The sequence below is a fragment of the Triticum urartu genome, chromosome 6A (assembly GCF_056163025.1).
Source record: "Triticum urartu cultivar PI428250 chromosome 6A, HENAU_Tu73, whole genome shotgun sequence".
Classification (NCBI taxonomy): domain Eukaryota; kingdom Viridiplantae; phylum Streptophyta; class Magnoliopsida; order Poales; family Poaceae; genus Triticum; species Triticum urartu.
Window position 1 is genome coordinate 597,818,228 of NC_141878.1, and position 20,182 is coordinate 597,838,409.

Here is a 20,182-nt window from a genome sequence, read left to right on the forward strand (position 1 = left end):
AGGTATCACTGGGCCCACTCAGTAATGCATCATCATAATGAGCTCAAAGTAACCAAGTGTCTGGTCACGGGATCATGCATTACGGTACGAGTAAAGTGACTTGCCGGTAACGAGATTGAACGAGGTATTGGGATACCGACGATCGAATCTCGGGCAAGTAACATATCGATTGACAAAGGGAATTGCATACGGGGTTGCTTGAATCCTCGACATCGTGGTTCATCCGATGAGATCATCGTGGAGCATGTGGGAGCCAACATGAGTATCCAGATCCCGCTGTTGGTTATTGACCGGAGAGTCGTCTCGGTCATGTCTGCCTGTCTCCCGAACCCGTAGGGTCTACACACTTAAGGTTCGGTGACGCTAGGGTTGTGAAGATATGTATATGCAGTAACCCGAATGTTGTTCGGAGTCCCGGATGAGATCCCGGATGTCACGAGGAGTTCCGGAATGGTCCGGAGGTAAAGAATTATATATAGGAAGTGCTATTTCGGCCATCGGGACAAGTTTCGGGGTCACCGGTATTGTACCGGGACCACCGGAAGGGTCCCGGGGGTCCACCGGGTGGGGCCACCTGCCCCGGGGTCCACATGGGCTGTAGGGGGTGCGCCTTGGCCTATATGGGCCAAGGGCACCAGCCCCAAAAGGGCCCATGCGCCTAGGGTTTGGGGGAAACCCTAAAAGGGGGCGCCCCCTTGCTTGGGGGGCAAGCCCCCCACCCCTTGGCCGCCGCCCCCCTAGGAGATTGGATCTCCTAGGGCCGGCTTCCCCCCCTAGACACCCCTATATATAGTGGGGGAGATGGAGGACATCAGACCTCAACCTTTGGCGCCTCCCTCTCCCCTGTTACATCTCTCTCTCGTAGTATAGGCGAAGCCCTGCTACTGTGACGCCCTGCATCCACCACCACGCCGTCGTGCTGTTGGATCTTCATCAACTTCTCCTTTCCCCTTGCTAGATCAAGAAGAAGGAGACGTTACGCTGACCGTACGTGTGTTGAACGCGGAGGTACCGTCCGTTCGGAGCTAGGATCTTCGGTGATTTGGATCACGTCGTGTTCGACTACCTCATCCCCGTTCTTTGAACGCTTCCGCTCGCGATCTACAAAGGTATGTAGATGCATCCGATCACTCGTTGCTAGATGAACTCATAGATGGATCATGGTGAAGCCGTAGGAAAATGTTTGTTTTCTGCAACATTCCCCAACATGGATGCCACTAAAGGGTTTCGTAGTAATTTCAAAAAATTTCCCTCGCACACGCAAGATCATGTGATGCATAGCAACGAGAGGGGAGAGTACTGTCTACGTACCCACGCAGACCGACTGCGGAAGCGATGACACAACGTAGAGTAAGTAGTCGTACGTCTTCACGATCCAACCGATCAAGCACCGAAACTACGGCACCTCCGAGTTCGAGCACACGTTCAGCTCGATGACGATCCCCGGACTCCGATCCAGCAAAGTGTCGGGGTAGAGTTCCGTCAGCACGACGGCGTGGTGACGATCTTGATGTACTACAGCAGCAGGGCTTCGCCTAAACTCCGCTACAGTATTATCGAGGACTATGGTGGCTGGGGGCACCGCACACGGCTAAGGAATAGATCACGTGGATCAACTTGTGTGTTCTAGGGTGCCTCTACCTCAGTATATAAAGGACCAAAGGGGGGAGGCTGGCCGGCCACAAGGGGCGCGCCAGGAGAGTCCTACTCCCTCCGGGAGTAGGATCCCCCCCCCCCAATCCTAGTTGGAATAGGATTCCTCGGGGGGGAGAGAGAGGGGGGCCGGCCACCTCTCCTAGTCCTAATAGGACTAGGGGAGGGGGGAGGCGCGCAGCCCACCTTGGGCTGCCCCTTTCTCCTTTCCACTAAAGCCCACTAAGGCCCATATGGTTCCCGGGGGGGTTCCGGTAACCTCCCGGTACTCCGGTAAAATCCCGATTTCACCCGGAACACTTCCGATATCCAAACATAGGCTTCCAATATATCAATCTTTATGTCTCGACCATTTAGAGACTCCTCGTCATGTCTGTGATCACATCCGGGACTCCAAACTAACTTCGGTACATCAAAATGCATAAACTCATAATATAATTGTCATCGTAACCTTAAGCGTGCGGACCCTACGGGTTCGAGAACAATGTAGACATGACCGAGACATGTCTCCGGTCAATAACCAATAGCGGGACCTGGATGCCCATATTGGCTCCTACATATTCTACGAAGATCTTTATCGGTCAGACCGCATAACAACATACGTTGTTCCCTTTGTCATCGGTATGTTACTTGCCCGAGATTCGATCGTCGGTATCCAATACCTAGTTCAATCTCGTTACCGGCAAGTCTCTTTACTCGTTCTATAATACATCATCCCGCAACTAACTCATTAGTTGCAATGCTTGCAAGGCTTATGTGATGTGCATTACCGAGAGGGCCCAGAGATACCTCTCCGACAATCAGAGTGACAAAACCTAATCTCGAAATACGCCAACCCAACATGTACCTTTGTAGACACCTGTAGTACTCCTTTATAATCACCCAGTTACGTTGTGACGTTTGGTAGTACCCAAAGTGTTCCTCCGGTAAACGGGAGTTGCATAATCTCATAGTTATAGGAACATGTATAAGTCATGAAGAAAGCAATAGCAACATACTAAACGATCGGGTGCTAAGCTAATGGAATGGGTCATGTCAATCAGATCATTCAACTAATGATGTGACCTCGTTAATCAAATAACAACTCATTGTTCATGGTTAGGAAACATAACCATCTTTGATTAACGAGCTAGTCAAGTAGAGGTATACTAGTGACACTTTGTTTGTCTATGTATTCACACATGTATTATGTTTCCGGTTAATACAAGTCTAGCATGAATAATAAACATTTATCATGATTATAAGGAAATAAATAATAACTTTATTATTGCATCTAGGGCATATTTTCTTCATTATCCACTGCCATCATTACTGCCATGAATTCTTTCTCATAAGTTGGGAGCTTCTGGTTGTTGACTTCTAGAGCTTTGCTGTAGTATGCCACTGGGTGGCCTTCCTGAGTGAGGACAACACCAATTCCAGTGTCACAGGCATCTGTTTCTACTGCAAATGATTTAGAGAAGTCAGGTAGTGCTAGTACGGGTGTGGAAGACATAGCTGTTTTGAGCTTTTCAAAGGCCAGTTGAGCTGTAGGTGTCCAAAGGAAATTCTTTAACTGCAAGAGGGATGTCAGAGGTTTGGCTAGAATGCCATACTGGGGAACAAACTTCCTGTAGTAGCTAGTTAACCCCAGAAACCCCCTCAATTCAGTAAAGGAAGTAGGCTGAGGCCATTGTTCCATGGCTTTAGTCTTCTCAGGATCTGTGGCCACACCCTTGTCAGAAATCACATGTCCCAAGTAGCTGATTTCCTGAGTTGCAAAGCAACACTTGCTCATCTTTGCATAAAGCTGATTTGTTCTTAAAGTTTGTAAGACTTGTCTCAAATGTTCCACATGATCTTCCAGTGTTTCACTAAATATTAAAATATCGTCCATGAAAATCAGTACGAATTTCCTTGCATACTTGCCAAAAATGAGATTCATCAGACACTGAAATGTGGCAGGAGCATTTGTCAGACCAAAAGGCATCACTCTGAACTGATATTGCCCATGATGTGTTTTAAATGTAGTCTTCTCCTCATCTGACTTCACCATTCTGATCTGATGGTAGCCAGATCTTAGGTCCAATTTGGAAAACCATTTTGCCCCAGCCAGCTCATCCAGCAATTCATCAACCACGGGCATAGGAAACTTGTTTTTCACTGTTAATGCATTCAGCCTTCCGTAGTCCACACAGAATCGCCATGTTCCATCTTTTTTTCTCACTAGGAGAACAGGAGAAGCAAAGGGTGACATACTTGGTTTAATTAAACCAGAAGCTAACATCTCATTGATTTGTCTTTCAATCTCATCCTTTTGTTGAGGATTATATCTATAGGGTCTGACATTAACTGGTGCACTATCAGGAAGCAGAGAGATGGCATGATCAAATGCCCTGTGGGGTGGTAGTTGTTGAGGGTCATCAAATACATCAGCAAAGTCAGCTAGGGTTTTATGAATGCACTCTGGTAGCTCTGATTTTTCAGTGTGTAATGCTGGTGACAACACTGCAGTAGCCCATATGTCGTTCCCTTTTTGCCATTTGAGCATTTGTTCCATGGAGATGGGTTTAATTTCAGTTTGTTGTTTCTCCACCACCCCTTGTAACTTGATCTGTTGCCCTTGTTTCTCAAACTGTAGCCATTTTTCTTCCCAGTGGCAAGTCATGGCTCCCCACTTAGCCAGCCAGTCCATTCCTAAGATTGCATCATAGCCACCAAGGTCCAGTACTTTCATGTCTGAAGTGAAGGTGTGCCCACTGATCCACCATTGCAGACCTGACATCTCAGTGTCACATTGCAATTGTTCTCCGTTGGCCACTTTAACTTGTAAAGGTTTATTGAGAGCAGTTGCTTTGTGTTTCAACTTGTCTGCTAGTTGCCTGTCAATGAATGTATGAGAACTGCCAGAATCTACTAACAGCAACATTACTTTGTTTTCCACTAGGGCTCTAAGTCTGATGGTTTTTGGATTCTCAGAACCAGCTATAGCATTAACAGACAAGTAAGCTGCTACTTCCTCTACAGCTTCTTCAGCAGAAATGGCATTGAGGATTTCATCGGATAACTGCCCCTCAATTTCTTGCGCTTGCAGTGCCTTGAGTTGTAGAGGTGGTTTATTGGCACAAACATGGCCTTGGGCGTATTTCTCCCCACAACTGTAACACAATCCATTTGCTCTCCTGAATTCCTTCAGTTGTTTTGCACGCCACAACTCTCCTGCAGCAAACTGAGGTCGAGAAGCTTGGTCCTGTCGAGGTGCAGAGTATTTGGTGTTGCTGAACTGCTTCTGAACTTTGCTTGTCTGAAGTTTTTGGCGTTCCAATACTGCCTCCTGTACCATCGCATATTCTGCTGCCATTAAGACAGTGGAGGGTAACTGCAACTCCACGGCAGACCGGATTTCTTCCTTCAGTCCTAGCATGAATTGGGTGACCAGCATAGTTTCACTAACAGCTGCATCATACAGTTTCACTTGATAGACCAACTGATTAAACAACGTACGGTACTGCTGCACTGTATCTTCCTGTCTTAGTAGCAGTAACTCACGGAGGCAATTGCGGTGGACGTTAACATCAAATTCCTGCATAATTGCCTTTCTGAAGCGTGGCCAATCTGCACAAGCGTCAGTATGCTTGCACGCCTGATACCAGTGGGCCGCATTGCCTTGCAGATGCAGAGAGGCTGACATAAGCTTGAATCCGTCCCGGATCTGATAGAGCTGGAAATAGACCTCACAATTGTCCAGCCACATGCGCACCCCATCTCCATCGAAACGGGGAAATTCCATTTTGGGCATCCACGGCCGCTTGGAACTCTGCTCATCAGGAGGGCGTGGAGAAGGAGGTGCTCTGCCCGGGTCGAATGGTCGTCGAATTGGCGGTGGAATTGGAGCGCACGACCCTGCTTGAGCGGCCGTCGGAGACGCGGCCAAACACCCAGGTTGCGCCAGCCGATCCAGATCCGCGTTCTGTGTGCTGTGAGACTCCTTGATCACTCGCGCCACATGAACCTGCTCCTGATGGATCTCCCCAATTGAAGTGACCGAGAGGTCCACCTTGGTTTGTACCTGATCCAGGCGCTGTGCCTGCTCGGAGAATTTCACGTCGAGGTCGTCGAGCCGTGCGCTGATCTCCTCGATGCGCGACACCTTCTCCCCCATCGCCTTGAGGGCTGTCAGCTCCTGAAGCACGCATTCCTCAAACGTCGACATGGCCTCCACCAAGTATCTCGTCTGCGCGCTTGGCTTGAACGGAGCCGTCGTCACCCTCTCTGAACCAGACCAACGCCGATCTCGGATTTACAAGCGGCCACCGGAGCGGCCGCACAACCGATCGGTCGATGTTACGGTCCGATCTCGAGGAAGCGGGGAACAACGGATCGACAAGGCAATCTGATACCAACTGTCGTGTCCTTGCCTTGGGGTAAACCCTAGGATTTGGGAACGGGGGAGCAGGTAGCGGCTTGGGGAAGAAGAAGCTCAGGGGGGAGGAGAACAGGACACGAAAGGAAGGGGAAATAGAATATTTCTTGTTTTGATATATATATATATCTCAATCGATGATGTACTCCTACAGTGAGGTGAGCTTATATAATGCTCCAGACCCACACACATTACCACTACACTCACGTGGCCCATGGCCCAATACATGACCCAGTCCACAACTCGAATTCCACTCAGCCACAGCCACCGTTGCTTGCCGCCTTCTGTGATCGCTGAGTACTCGACTCTGTCTCGCCTGACAGAGTAGGGGCGATGACACGGCACCGATTCCAGTTGTATCAGATCGATGGTCGAAACCATGCCACACTGCTGCCGCTGCTGCTGCTCCTTACTGTGCATCCTCGCGATTCTGGCCATCATCAGCGGCTTCATCGTCTCGGGGCTCGAGGACCCTGACGTGCGCTACTCCGTCAGCATCGACTCCGTCTCCGGCCTCGATCCGGTAACAGACCTCCGGCTGCCAGAGCTGAATCCGGCTTTCAACCTTACCCTCTGCGTCTACTCCGGCAGTGTTCTTGCCCATGCGTGCATTGCGCCTGGCATGTACCTGGAGGTGGCCTACCGCTGTGTCAAGCTCGCCGCTAGCCCGACGGTGCAGCAGAGGCTCTGCGTCGGGCCGAAGGAGACGGCGGACCAGCGGATTGTCACGAGGGGAACTGGGGTGCATGTGCCAGGCGTCGTGCTGGACAGCCTCGCGGAAGACATGCGACAAGGGTTGCTGGTGTTCCAAGTCACCATCAGGCAGTCCGGTGGCGTGGACGATGACGACGAGCTAGTCGCGTCGTGCGGGGGTAGGCGGGTCGGAGCTGCCGCCAATGACCTAGCAACTGTGTGCGACGCGTTCCACCTTTGCACCGACGTAAAGAGTTAAGAGTGAGTAGATTAAACTAGCAGGAATGTGCTCCTAATGATGAAGATAGTAGTGTGATAGACGGTGTTGCTGGTGTAATTTCATTTTCAGTTAATCTTTTGTTTTGGCTAATTAGTTTTGAGTTCTCATGATAAATGTGTTGATGCCTTGCTGGTCTAATTTTGTTTTTCAGTTCATCATGTTGCTCAGCTTACTAATGTGTTTAATCTAAGAACAGTCCATAGATGGATCGCTGGAGCTTGCACACTTTGTTAGCAACTTTAGGATCGATAAAAGGTTGCGTCATATACAACCCTTCTTTAAAAAATCCGTTAAGGAATGCAGTTTTGACGTCCATTTACCAGATTTCAAAATCATAAAAGGTGGAAATTGCTAACATGATTCGGGCTACTCTATAATCAGATATTGCATGGATGATCGTGTACACTGAAATATTCTGCAAAAGTCAACGGCAAACACAAACACGTTTATCATCATTTGATTAAATTAGTACCGTGATTCCTTCTACGGTGCACGGAGAGGAGGGGGCGGACTATGCCGTCGAGGGCAGTGGAGGCGGCGGGCCCCGCCTTGGCGTTGACGGGAGGTGTCAAGGAGAGATGGCGGCAGCGATGCCATGGTGGGGAGATACACCAGCGAGTGGGCGATCATGGCGGGATACCTGCCGGGGTTGGACACCATGCATGTGTGGCCGTCCACCGATCCCGAGAACCCATCGCTATCAGCGACGGCTGCCCGCGAGGCCGAACAACAACGGAAGAAGACGTCATTCGTCCCACCAAAACAGAAAATTAGCCGTGAAACTGATTCCAACAATTTCAAGCATAGCAGATCAATGGCCGAAATCACGTCAGACATCTACTACTGGGTGTGCGTCGTGACATTTGTCACGCTTGTGGCCCTTACTATTGCCGACCTCGTGCTCGCCGTGCTCTTTGGGATGCCCTACAGGCAGTACTCCAGCAGCTTCGCCAAGCGGGCATCGGCTGGGTCTTCGGGCAAAGGAGCCGGACAGTCGATCTGTCCGGACTTCGCCTGCCAAACCTGTCAAAGGTAAGGGAGCTTAAATCCCGCATAGAGTTAAACTATGAAAAACTAATACCCTGTAAAAGGTACAAACAACTTACCGTGCTAGCGTGACGCTGCGCGCTGGATCCGCGATCCTCGGTAGCGGATGCGGGGGCCTCGGCGCCCTTGAAAAGCACCTTCCAGGCATCTTCGTATGTCGTGTCAAAGAGCCTGCTCAGAGTTCGGTGTTGCGCCGGGTTGAACTCCCACAGATTGAAGGCCCGTTGTTGACATGGGAGGATCCGGCGGATGAGCATAACCTGAACTACATTGACAAGCTTGAGCTGCTTGTCTACCAGGGTTTGGACGCATGTTTGCAGTCCAATCACCTCTCCTTTGCTGCCCCACGACAGGCCCATCTCTTTCCAGGACGTGAGCCGCGTTGGGGGTCCGGACCGGAACTCGGGGGTTGCGACCCACTCAGGGTCGCGCGGCTCGGTGATGTAAAACCACCCCGATTGCCACCCCTTCAGGGTCTCCACAAAGGAGCCCTCGAGCCATAAGACGTTGGGCATCTTGCCCACCATGGCGCCTCCACACTCCGCCTGGTTGCCGCGCACCACCTTCGACTTGACATTGAAAGTCTTGAGCCATAGGCCGAAATGGGGGCGGATGCAGAGGAAAGCCTCGCACACGATGATAAACGCCGAGATGTTGAGGATGAAGTTCGGGGCCAGATCATGGAAATCCAGGCCATAGTAGAACATGAGTCCCCGGACGGATGGGTGGATAGGAAAGCCCAGTCCGCGGAGGAAGTGGGGAAGGAACACTACCCTCTCATGGGGCCTTGGGGTCGGGAGGAGCTGCCCCTCTTCGGGAAGCCGGTATGCGATGTCGTTAGATAAGTATCCGGCCTTCCTCAGTTTTTTGATGTATCCCTCCGTAACGGAGGAGACCATCCACTTGCCTCCTGCTCCGGACATGGCTGGAGAAGGTTGAGGTGGGGAGTGCGGATTTGGGCGCTGGAGCTCGAGTGCGCGATAATGGATAGGCAGAGGAGGAAGAAGGCGTAGGTGAAAAGGTGGATCCTTATCCCCTTATATGGGTGGACGTAGCTACGTGTCCCACCAGCCTGGTAAAACTCGCTTATCTCCAAGCGCCGTAATCAATGGCACGGTTGGGTTACCCACGTCCGTATTGATGAGAATCCCGGAATAAGGGGACACGATCTCTGCTTCGACGAGACGTGCCAAGGAAACCGCCTCGCATGACACGCTGAGGTGGGACAATGAAACGATTCGAATAAAGGCTTGGCCGTCGTGCAATGTCACACTACGGAATACGTCAGCAGATTAGATTTGTGTAAATATTATTCTCTCTATGGCAATATGTGGAAACTTATTTTGCAGAGCCGGACACTATCTTTGTGTTCAAAATCTTCTATGAAGTACTTGGAGGAGGAACCCGCCTTGCAATGCCGAAGACAATCTACGCGCCGGACTCGTCGTCATTGAAGCCTGGTTCAGGGGCTACTGAGGGAGTCCTGGATTAGGGGGTGTCCGGATGGCCGGACTATACCTTCAGCTGGACTCCTGGACTATGAAGATACAAGATTGAAGACTTCGTCCCGTGTCCGGAAGGGACTTTCCTTGGCGTGGAAGGCAAGCTTGGCAATACGGATATGTAGATCTGCTACCATTGTAACCGACTTTGTGTAACCCTAACCCTCTTCAGTGTCTATATAAACCGGAGGGTTTTAGTCTGTAGGACAAGATACAGAACAACAATCATACCATAGGCTAGCTTCTAGGGTTTAGCCTCTCCGATCTCGTGGTAGATCTACTCTTGTACTACCCATATCATCAATATTAATCAAGAAGGACGTAGGGTTTTACCTCCATCAAGAGGGCTCGAACCTGGGTAAAACTTCGTGTCCCTTGCCTCCTGTTACCATCCATCCTAGACGCACAGCTCGGGACCCCCTACCTGAGATCCATCGGTTTTAACACCGACAGGGGGCGATCGGGGGCTCCGGCGCAAGGGAAAAGCGCGGCTGGCCCACACCGTCAGGTGAAAAGTCAAGATTTTCTTCCCCGACTCGCCTTCCACCCCCCGCGCCCTCGGCCGCCACTAGCTATATCCCGGCGCCGCCCGGCGCCCTTCACTGCTAGATAGCCATTCCCCACCGGAAAAATAGCAGAGGTTCGCGGCGGCAGCCCCTCCAACAGCAGCTGGCCATTTCCGGCCGCGGAGGGGCAGTTTAGCGGCGGGTGCACGCCCACCGGGTGCAAGGTGTTCGGTGATTTGCCTGCCTCGGTGATGGACTCGGATGACGAGGAAGCCCTCGCCGCGCTGCTGGAGGAGGACGCCAAGGCCGACGTCCAGGAAGAAGAGCATCTCATGGTGCTCGCCGCCCTCACCCAGCTGCTGGCGAGCAATGAAAAGCCGCGGCAAGGTGGCTCGGCACCGGGACGGGTGAAAGCAAAGAACCGACATCGTCTCGAAGGCTACTGCATGCTCTACTCCAACTACTTCGCCGATGCTCCACTTCACAGCGACAAAACATTTCGGCGCCATTATCGGATGAGCCGAAAGCTCTTCCTTAGGATTGTGAATTCCATCCGGGAGTTCGACAACTACTTCAAGTGCAAGATGGATTGCACCGGCAAACTTGGATTCACCTCGATCCAGAAGTGCACGACAGCGATGAGGATGCTTGCATACGGAGCTCCCGGTGATTCAATCGACGACTATGGGCGCATGGCCGAGTCCACCAGCATAGAGTGTTTCTACAAGTTCTGTCGGGCAGTGGTGGCAGTGTTTGGACCGCAATACTTGAGAACACCCAATGCGAAAGACACTGCTCGGATCCTAGCACAGAATACAGTAAGAGGATTTCCTGGGATGCTTGGAAGCATCAACTTTACGCATTGGAAATGGAAGAATTGCCCATTTGCTTGGCAGGGGATGTACAAAGGCGCCAAAGGGGGTTGCAGTATGGTACTTGAGGCGGTGGCCACACAGGACCTCTGGATTTGACACTCCTTTTTTGGTATGCCAGGAACTCACAATGACATCAACGTGCTGCAGTGCTCTCCTGTCTTTGCCAAGCTTGTTGAAGGTCATTCTCCTCCGGTGAACTTCGAGATCAATGGGCGGCACTACAACAAGGGGTACTATCTAGCTGATGGCATCTAACCGAGATGGTCGACATTTGTGAAGGCCATCTCAAACCTTGTGGCAGGAGGCAAGAAAGCCTGGTTTGCGAAGATTCAGGAGGCTTGCAGGAAGGATGTCGAGCGGGCATTTGGTGTGCTCCAATCTCGATTTTCTGTTGTCCGGTACCCCGCTCAGACCTGGTCGAAAGATCAAATGTGGGAGATCATGACTTAATGTGTCATCTTGCACAACACGATCATCGAAAGCGAGCAAGAAGACCTCGTGTTTGACACTGAACCATACTACAGACAAGGCCCTCTAGTCGAAGTTGATCATCAACTACCGACAACCTGGACTGTCTACCTCAGTATGCATCAGGAGATCTGAGACCCACAGGTGCATCATCAGCTGCAGTATGATCTGGTGTAGCACCTATGGAGGCTCAAGGGCGATGACGGGCGCGACGTGTGATGAAATATGAGTTTTTGTTTGTTGAACTATATAATTTGTACTGAACTATTTGTTGTTGTACTATTTTGTTGAACTATTTAATTTTTCTGTGATGAACTATGTGATAAAAAATATTTATATTCATAATTCAACGCCGAGCCACGGCGAACCACGCCGAATATGGGCCTATTCTCGCCCATATAGGCCCTTTATTCGCCGAAAGTAGGCCGAAAAATGGGTCAATTTCGTCGCCTGGGGACGACGATTGGGCGCAAAACCGCCCCCAGTGCTAATTGTATCGTCGACTCGCCCCAAGGGGCAATTTATATGGGACGCGTCTAGTGGGCGGCCGGCCGCCCTGGGATCGCTAGCCAGCGGCCACCCGAAAAAGGAAACCACCTGGTCCCCCCTCGAGCGAAAGAGGAAACAGTCCCCCGCTCGCCCACGTGGTCCACCTGGTCCCCGCCCGTCGAAGCGAAAAAGGCAACTGCCCCGCCCGCCAGCTGGCCGCGGGATCACGTGCACCCTCCTCGCCAAACCATGCCCCGCGGGATCACGTGCACCCTCCTCGCCAAACTGCGCCCTGGCTATCTTCTTCTTCCTTGCGAAAGAAGGAGGATCTGCCCAGGTTGCAGAATCCACGCCATCACTCGCCCCCACGCCTCAGCCCCACCGACGCTGCCTTCTTCTTCTTCTGCACGCCAGAAACAGATCCAAACGCAATCGCCTCCAGCCCTTCTTCCTTCTCCTACACAGCCGCCATGGGAGCCCCAAAGTAGAAGGAGCTGCTTCCAGATCTAAAGGGCAGGGTGGTCAGAGCCATACCAGGCAGTAAGATCGAGCAGGTAAGCCCCCTCTCCACTTCACTTCCCCCTTCTCCATGGATCCATAGAGAATCTGCTTCAAAAAAGAGGTGAATCTGGCACATCACACCAGATGTTAAGGACAGGAGATGTTAAACATGCTGGATGTGTTAAACATGCCAAAAACTACCACCTGGATGTGTTAAAACAAGCCAACTAAAAACGAGTTCTCTGGCCAATTAAAACATGATTAAAGCCAACTTCTAGTTATTGTTTGCAAAATGAACAAAAAATTGACTGCCCAATGCTTTGTTGAACATGTGCAACGAAAAATTCATAAATGTGCAACTGAACATGCATCCCAGCCAACTGAACATGTATCCTGGCCAACTAAACATGTATCCTGCCAACTAAACATATATTTGGCAATACATGTTTCTGAGTGAACACTTTGGAAAAAATGTAGTATATGTGGAAATAAAAAACATGTTTTCTGGCCAACTAAACATGCATGTTGGCCAAAAACTGATGACCAACTAAGACATATATTCTAGGCAACTAAGACATCTATTCTAGCCAACTGAATGCATTAACTGTCCAACTGAACATGCATGTTGGCCACAAACTGAAAAAAATGCAACCTGGCCAGCTGAGACATCTATTCTAGCCAACTAAAAGCATTGAATGTCCAACTGAATATGTATGCTGGCCAAGTGGAAATCCTGGAAATTGAGACGTCTATTCTAGCGAAAACCAGAAATTTGTAGTGCAACAGGAAAAACATAGGAACTTTTGTCCATGGCTAATGAAGCCACAAACCATATTAACATATTCACACACGTAATCTTGTCCCACGCATATATTCTGGTCCCACACCTATTGCAAACCATATTAATATGTTCAAATATACCAGATCTAGAACCATATTAACTATAATCTGTCCTCCAATTCTTCTTTCTTCTTTCACCTGGATTTCCCTTCTCAAATGTAGCATCCAATTATGTGCAGAAAAATCTGAAAAGAGCTCCTTGCGAAACGGAAACCTACAGATCATTGCAACAAAACAAAAAGGGAAAAGGTAAGAAAAACTCTGTAGCAAAAAGAAGTCATGCTCTTGCCAGTTATTTACTGCAAACTGTGCAACTAACATAACAACTCTGTGCAAACAAAAAAATTCATAACTGTTATAATAAAAGATTATGCTATGGTCATGTTGCTTTTAGGTTGTTTGAAACACAGTTTTTCTATGGTTACCAACTGATGACATCAATTTCTTCTTTTTTTATATGTGCAGGGAGTGTGTGGCAGCATCCAAAAATAAAGGGAAAAAATGCTTGATCTCAATGAGTTGCCTCCAGATCTCAATGAGCTTCCTCATGATATGGATCAGCAGCAACCCAGCATACAACAAGGAAACTGGACAGAAAATGGTCGATCTGTTTACTACACGCAGGCAAGTCGTGATGGTAACCCTACGGGCCATGACAATGTGGCAGGCCAGTCATCAGCCCGTGGTGCCCCTGTAGTGGTGTCTTTGCAGTCAGAGAGCCATACTCTTGATGAAACAGGAACCGAGGCAAATGTTCCTGGTCCAACCAGGACTGAGCTAGGAGCTCGGGCTGTTGACGGAGCTGTGCAAGTAGAAGAAGGAGAGGATGAGGCTGGTTCTCAACCTATGGAACCCTATGTTGGCATGAGGTTTGACAGCCTTCAAATTGCTAAGGATCACTACAACAGTTACGCACTACGGATGGGTTTCTCTATCAAGATGAACACCTCTAGACGGACACACCGCACCAATGAATTGATAAAACAACAGTTTTGCTGCAACAAGTTCAAGAAGCCCAAAGCTGATGATGGAGGAGCTGAGGCTCCTCCTTACCTGGACCCTATTCCAGATCCAACATCTGTTAACAGTGATGAGGAGATGGAATAAGAACCTCCAATATTTGCTGAAGAGGAGGCTGGTACTAGTAAGAAGAAGAAGAAGCGCAAACGCGAGACAATAAAGCAGACTGAATGCAAGGCGAAAATGTTGGTGAAGCTGATAGATGGGCGATGGGAGGTGACGCACTTTGTTCGTGACCACAATCATTCGCTCGTGAACGAACCTTCATTGTCCAAATACTTGAGATCCCACCAAGGCATCTCACCTGATGAAAAGGAGTTTCTGCGCATCTTGTATAACTGCAACTTGACTACAGGTGTGGTGTTTTTCTATATCCCTTGAAGAATTAAGTTTCCCTCTAGGCAGTCCAGTGTGCAACTGTTATGGTACTACTGTGCAACTGAAATGGCTTAACTATGCAACTGCTGTCCAACTTCCCATGCTTTTTATATATCACTTTGGGTGCTTCTTGTGCAACTAGATTGTCTTTACTGTGCAAATACACAATGTCCTGTATGCAAAAACTGCAAAGTGTTTTTAAAAAGGTGCAGCTAGGTGTCCATTTCCTGTGATTATCTTCTGTGCCAACACGTGTCCTATTACTGTGCAGCTGGATGTGCGCATTTGTGCAACTAAAAAAAGGATATACTGTTTGTTTTTGTATTATGCGGGACGAATGATGCATGTAATGGCAGAGTTCTATGGATCTGAGATGATGGTGCCGTTCGGACCAAAGGCAATAACAAATCTTTGTACAAGTTTCCGTAGAGATGACACAAAGGAGGGTGATCTGATTGAGACAATTGCGCACTTCAAGGATATACAAAAAACCGATCCAGACTTCTTCTATAAGGTGAAATATGATGAAGAGGACAGAGTTGTCAACATATTTTGGGTGGACGGCTTAGCTCGAAAAGCTTATGCGGAGGCGTACCACGATTGCATATCGTTTGACACCACCTACATGACCAACTTGTACAATATGCCGTTCGCGCCCTTCATAGGAATAAACCGACATGGCCAATCTTTCATGCTGGGTTGCGCGTTTGTGAGGCAGGAGTTGGCATCGAGCTTTGATTGGGTCTTTGGAGCATTCCTAGAGGCTATGGATGGCAAACCTCCTGACAACTTCATCACCGATCAGGATGGTGCGATGAGGCAGTCAATACAGAGCATCTTTCCAACCATCGTGCACCGTTGTTGTCGATGGCACATCATGAAAAAGGCTCAGGAAAAGGTTGGTTGGTTGCTGTGCCGGAATCCAGGACTCTCTGATGATTTCAACAAGTGTGTTGACTTCAGCTTCACTATAGACGAGTTTGAGCAGAATTGGGCTGGGTTAATGATGAAGTATGAGGCTATGGCACACACGCACTTTGAGAAGTTGTACGAATACAGGTCAACTTGGGTGCCGTGCTACTTCAAACACAGGTTCTTTCCCTTCCTCCAGTCTACACAGCGTAGTGAGGGGTTCAACACCGTCCTCAAAAGATATGTGAACCCACACAACTCAATGTTGAACTTCGTCAAGCAATATGAAAAAATACATAACCACATCCTTGCCAAGGAAGGCTGCAATGATTACAGGACACAACACCTTGAGATTGAGTTGTGGTCCAACTTCCCAATAGAGAAGCAAGCTTACAAAACCTATACTAGAGACCTTTACCACAAGTTTAGAGAAGAGTTTGAGCTGATTGGACGTTATAATGCATTCCAAGTTGGTGCTGATGCGTTTGAGCTCAGACCGAACCAGGAATTTGTTGCGAAATATGGTTCTCGAAACTACTTGGTGCAGGCAAGGGTGGAGGAGGGTTCCTATTTGTGTGAGTGTTGTAAAATGGACAAGGACGGCATCCTCTGTTGTCACATCCTCAAGGTGTTCACCCATGTTGGCGTTGATGTCATACCGGAAAGGTACCTGCTAAGATGGTGGACACCTACTGCTGTACCTAGTGCGCCAGGGACTGGTTATGAGCAACCGGATGAAATTCCTCCTCAATCAAAGAAGCAGATAAGGGAGAGGAACATGATATACGATTTTCGGAAACTAGCAAAGTTTGCGAGTGGTTCTGATCCAGCACAAGCTATTGTATACAAGCATATGCGTGCAGCACGTACCGAGATCGGCCACCTGAACAAGTCCAAGAAAAAGAAAAAACCGACTGCTGCAACGGGGCCATCAGATGATGGCAACCCTCGAGGACCTCCTCCACCTCCAGGCAGCAATCAGGGGGCTCATCATCCAGGTAATTACCTGCCCCAACTCCTGATCTAACTAGGTGTGTAACTTCAGTTGCACACATCATTGTGCCCAGTTGCACACACCATGGTAGCCACTTGGACAGAACATACTGCCTAGTTGCGCACGCTGTGTTAGTTCAAGCATCAAGATAACACATCTAACTTATTTTTCCAGTTATGCATATATGTGATGTCAACCCTCAAGGACCTCCTCCCCCTCCTGGCTGTACACGGCATCCTCCGCCACCTCCTCCCCCGCATGCTCCTCCCAATGGCCCTACAGGCAACACTCAGGGGGCTCCTCGTCTAGGTAATTACCTTCCCCCAACTCCCCATCAAACTAGGTCTGTAACTCCAATTGCACACATCATGGTGCTCAGTTGCACTGAACAGGCTACCTAGTTGCGCATGCTGTGTTAGTTCGAGCATCAAAAAGATAAACACAACTGACTTGTTTGTCCTGTTCTGCCTATAGGCGATGCCAACCCTCAAAGACCTCCTCCCCCGCCAGGCCCAACTAGCAGTGCCCTTTGTGCTACTCCCAATGGACCTACAGGCAGGACTCCGGGGGCTCATAACCCAGGTTAGTACCTTCACCGACTCCAAAACAAAAACTAGGGTGAGTGACTTTAGTTGCACATATCATAGTGCCCAGTTAAACAGAAACATGCTGCCTAGTTGCGTGCGCTGTGTTAGTTTGAGGATCAAGCTAAAAATCTAACTTGTTTTTCATGTTCTGCCCATAGGCGACTACAATCCAAGTACCATGACAGGCCGTGCTACTGCAGGTGTTTTTTTCAACTTAACTTGCACACAGCAACCAGTTAGTTGCACAAAATGTACTGTGTGGTTGCACAGAACATCAGTGCTGGTTGCACAATAACAAAAATACTAAACTTTTTATATGATTATTACACAGGTGATCGTGACGGTCCTACTGCCCCGTTGGAGGCTGCATCCCTTGCACAAGCTTCTGATGATTTTGTGCCCAGGGATCCTCCAAGGTCTACTACAAAGGGTAGGGCAAAGAGTCGACGGTACAAATTGGCGCTGGAGCTACACCCAAAGAAGAAAAACAAATGCAGCCAGTGCCAATCTACAGAGCACACTGCTGGTGTGTGTCCACAGAGGCTCCTGTGATTCTATTTCCTCATTTGTAACTTTGGAACAAAAAAGGAAAATAATGATGTCTTTTTTAGCAATGTTGGGACCAAGTGGACACATTCAGCATCTATGATTCCTCTTTATCTAATTTATGCTGCTTGAATTAGTTCATGCACTGTGTAAAAAAAAGTTGCTATTTGTGCCTTTGTTGGCAACTGGTTAAATATTTAGTTGTTGAACAATTGTATATCCAGTGCTCCTAATGTATCAACAAAAGTGATGATATTGAGTTGCAAACGCAATTACTAGCAGTGTGCAACTACAAAATCTACTTAATAAAATTGTACAAACCAGAAACTTCCTCCATGGAGCAGAAAAAAAATAGTACTGACCTACTCCTTGTCGTATCTCAGCAACTTCCTCCATGGGGCGGTGTTGTGCACGCTGGTGACCCAATCATACGTCAGCTTCTTCCTGATGTTGAGTACTTCCTTGGGGTCGTAGTTGGGCAATTGGCTACCATTCCACTCGATGGCGTTAAGCAGTGCGAACAATCCACACTCATTACTGCAAAAAAATGGGCAAAAAAATTGTCACATAAAATTAAAACCAAATAAAGGTAATGCACAATGTGCAACTACTTATGTCCTACTGTGCAACTGCTTGTGTTCTACTGCAACTCATTATGTGCCACTGTGCAACTACTTATGCGCCACTCTGCAACTAGCTAGATAATCCATTAGAAACTCATAAAAATGATAAAACAGATTGAAGACTAGTACTGTGTCTTAAAAATACTAAAGATTGCACATGTAGAAAAATTTAAAAACTACAAAATGATTGTATTTGATTGAGAAGGAATGAAATGCTTATTGTCTTACTTGCCAAGCTGCTTCGGTACGTCAATGTCAATAATCCGGAAGTGCTCGATGCTGAACTTTGGGTAATGCTTCCTCCATAGCTGGCGTACTGCCCCCGCAATGGTAGAGGCGTTGTTCATCAGCTCAATGTTGTCCAGCGTCCTGCTTGAATCAAGAACTTCGAAGCATCCGTCCCTCAAGTTGACACTGAAGACCCAATAATGCCTCCCTCCGTCCTTATCGGTTACATCTGCGCACTCGAGCACTGGCAGCATGACCTGCAAGCGTGAACGATTTCAGACACAAATACAAGATGTAGCTAAGAAAAACAGTAAAAGACTTGGTCAATTTAAAAACGGGTTGCAACAAGTATCTGTCAACTAACAGATGTGTCATGTGCAACTGGACATGCTGTGGGTGCCAACTAAAAAAATATTGATGATGTGGGCACAACACTCACCAAGTCTTTCTTGTCGAGACGGTTCTTGTAATCAAACTTCTTGTTCATCTCATTCACATTGTGGATCCCTTGCTGTAATTTTATCTGCAGAGATTATAAAACATGGCTCAAAACTCCTTAGTAGGTGAAAGGCCTCCCTCAAATGGTCAACGAAAAAGTGCTACAGAACAAAGATGAGGGTAAAAAGAAGGTTTTGGAAAAACTTACAGAAAACCTTAGTGGCATAACAACCTTCTTTGACCCTTCTGGTAAGTTATCCATGATGTGTAAGATTCCAGTCTCAATAACAATTTTTGACAACCATTGAACCGGCTTCATCGAATCAACTAACTCCTTTAAAGAAATGTAGAAAGCACCATACCTGATTATCTCAGGGCTGATTTTTTTTGAAAGCAATAAAAAGACAAGTTAGCTCGAAGGGTCACAGCAGCAAAAAAAATGTGCATGAAAATGAAAAAAGAACAGTGTGCAACTAAAAGCCCTGTTCTGTGCAACATACTATGCTTTCTGTGCAACTAAGTGGCTGGTGCTATGCAACTGAAAAAGATATGTATGTAGGCTGTGGGGAGTTAGTTTACCTGGTAGCTCCATCATTTGCTCCTTTGTGATGCCTGACCCAATACAAGAGGGCAACGTAAAGCTTGTTCACTACCTCATTGGTGCTGAAAGTCTTGTTCTTGTTGTAGTCGATGAATGGAGACCTTTGAGATGCTGCGGGCCTTCTTACCCTCCTCTGTCTTCGTGCAAGAGGTGGCAATTCTCTGGTGAACCAACATCTAGTTCTTGAGCTATTGCCTTGCCAGCATCAGCAGCATCACATCCTTCATTCACAGCTATTGGGTCTAACTCACACTCATCGATGCTAATCACACTGGCTTCCGCTGTATCTACTGCTGGAGCAGGTGCTGGAGCATCACCATCTATGTCGAGGTCAAAAGATGGTGTATCGCAGAACCCGTCACCATGATAAGAGTTTGATCTTCGTAAGGGTTCAAGGACCAGCGCATCTCCTTGCGGCACAAACACAGGTGCATCATTCACTGACTTGGTTCACAATAGTGTTGTAGTTGGCGGCCTTGGAGGCTTGCACCTACTTATAATGTCGAACACCTCCTCTTGTGTTAATGGTTGCTGAAAGACAGCTCTTGGGGACGGCACTTTGATAGTTGGATCACCTCCTTTTGTGTTTGGCATTGAAG

The 20,182-nt window shown here is 48.3% G+C and overlaps 1 protein-coding gene and 1 pseudogene across 1 annotated transcript; one reads left to right on the top strand and one right to left on the bottom strand.

The window, feature by feature from the left end:
• Nucleotides 1-2,926: 2,926 nt before the first annotated feature.
• LOC147967002 (uncharacterized) lies at nucleotides 2,927-5,845 on the bottom strand. Its single transcript, XM_087531008.1, has one exon. The coding sequence runs from the start codon at nucleotides 5,843-5,845 to the stop codon at nucleotides 2,927-2,929; it is 2,919 nt and encodes a 972-aa protein (XP_087387134.1).
• Nucleotides 5,846-13,755: 7,910 nt separating this feature from the next.
• Nucleotides 13,756-17,699, top strand: LOC147967003 (protein FAR1-RELATED SEQUENCE 5-like; annotated as a pseudogene).
• The last annotated feature ends 2,483 nt before the right edge of the window (nucleotides 17,700-20,182 follow it).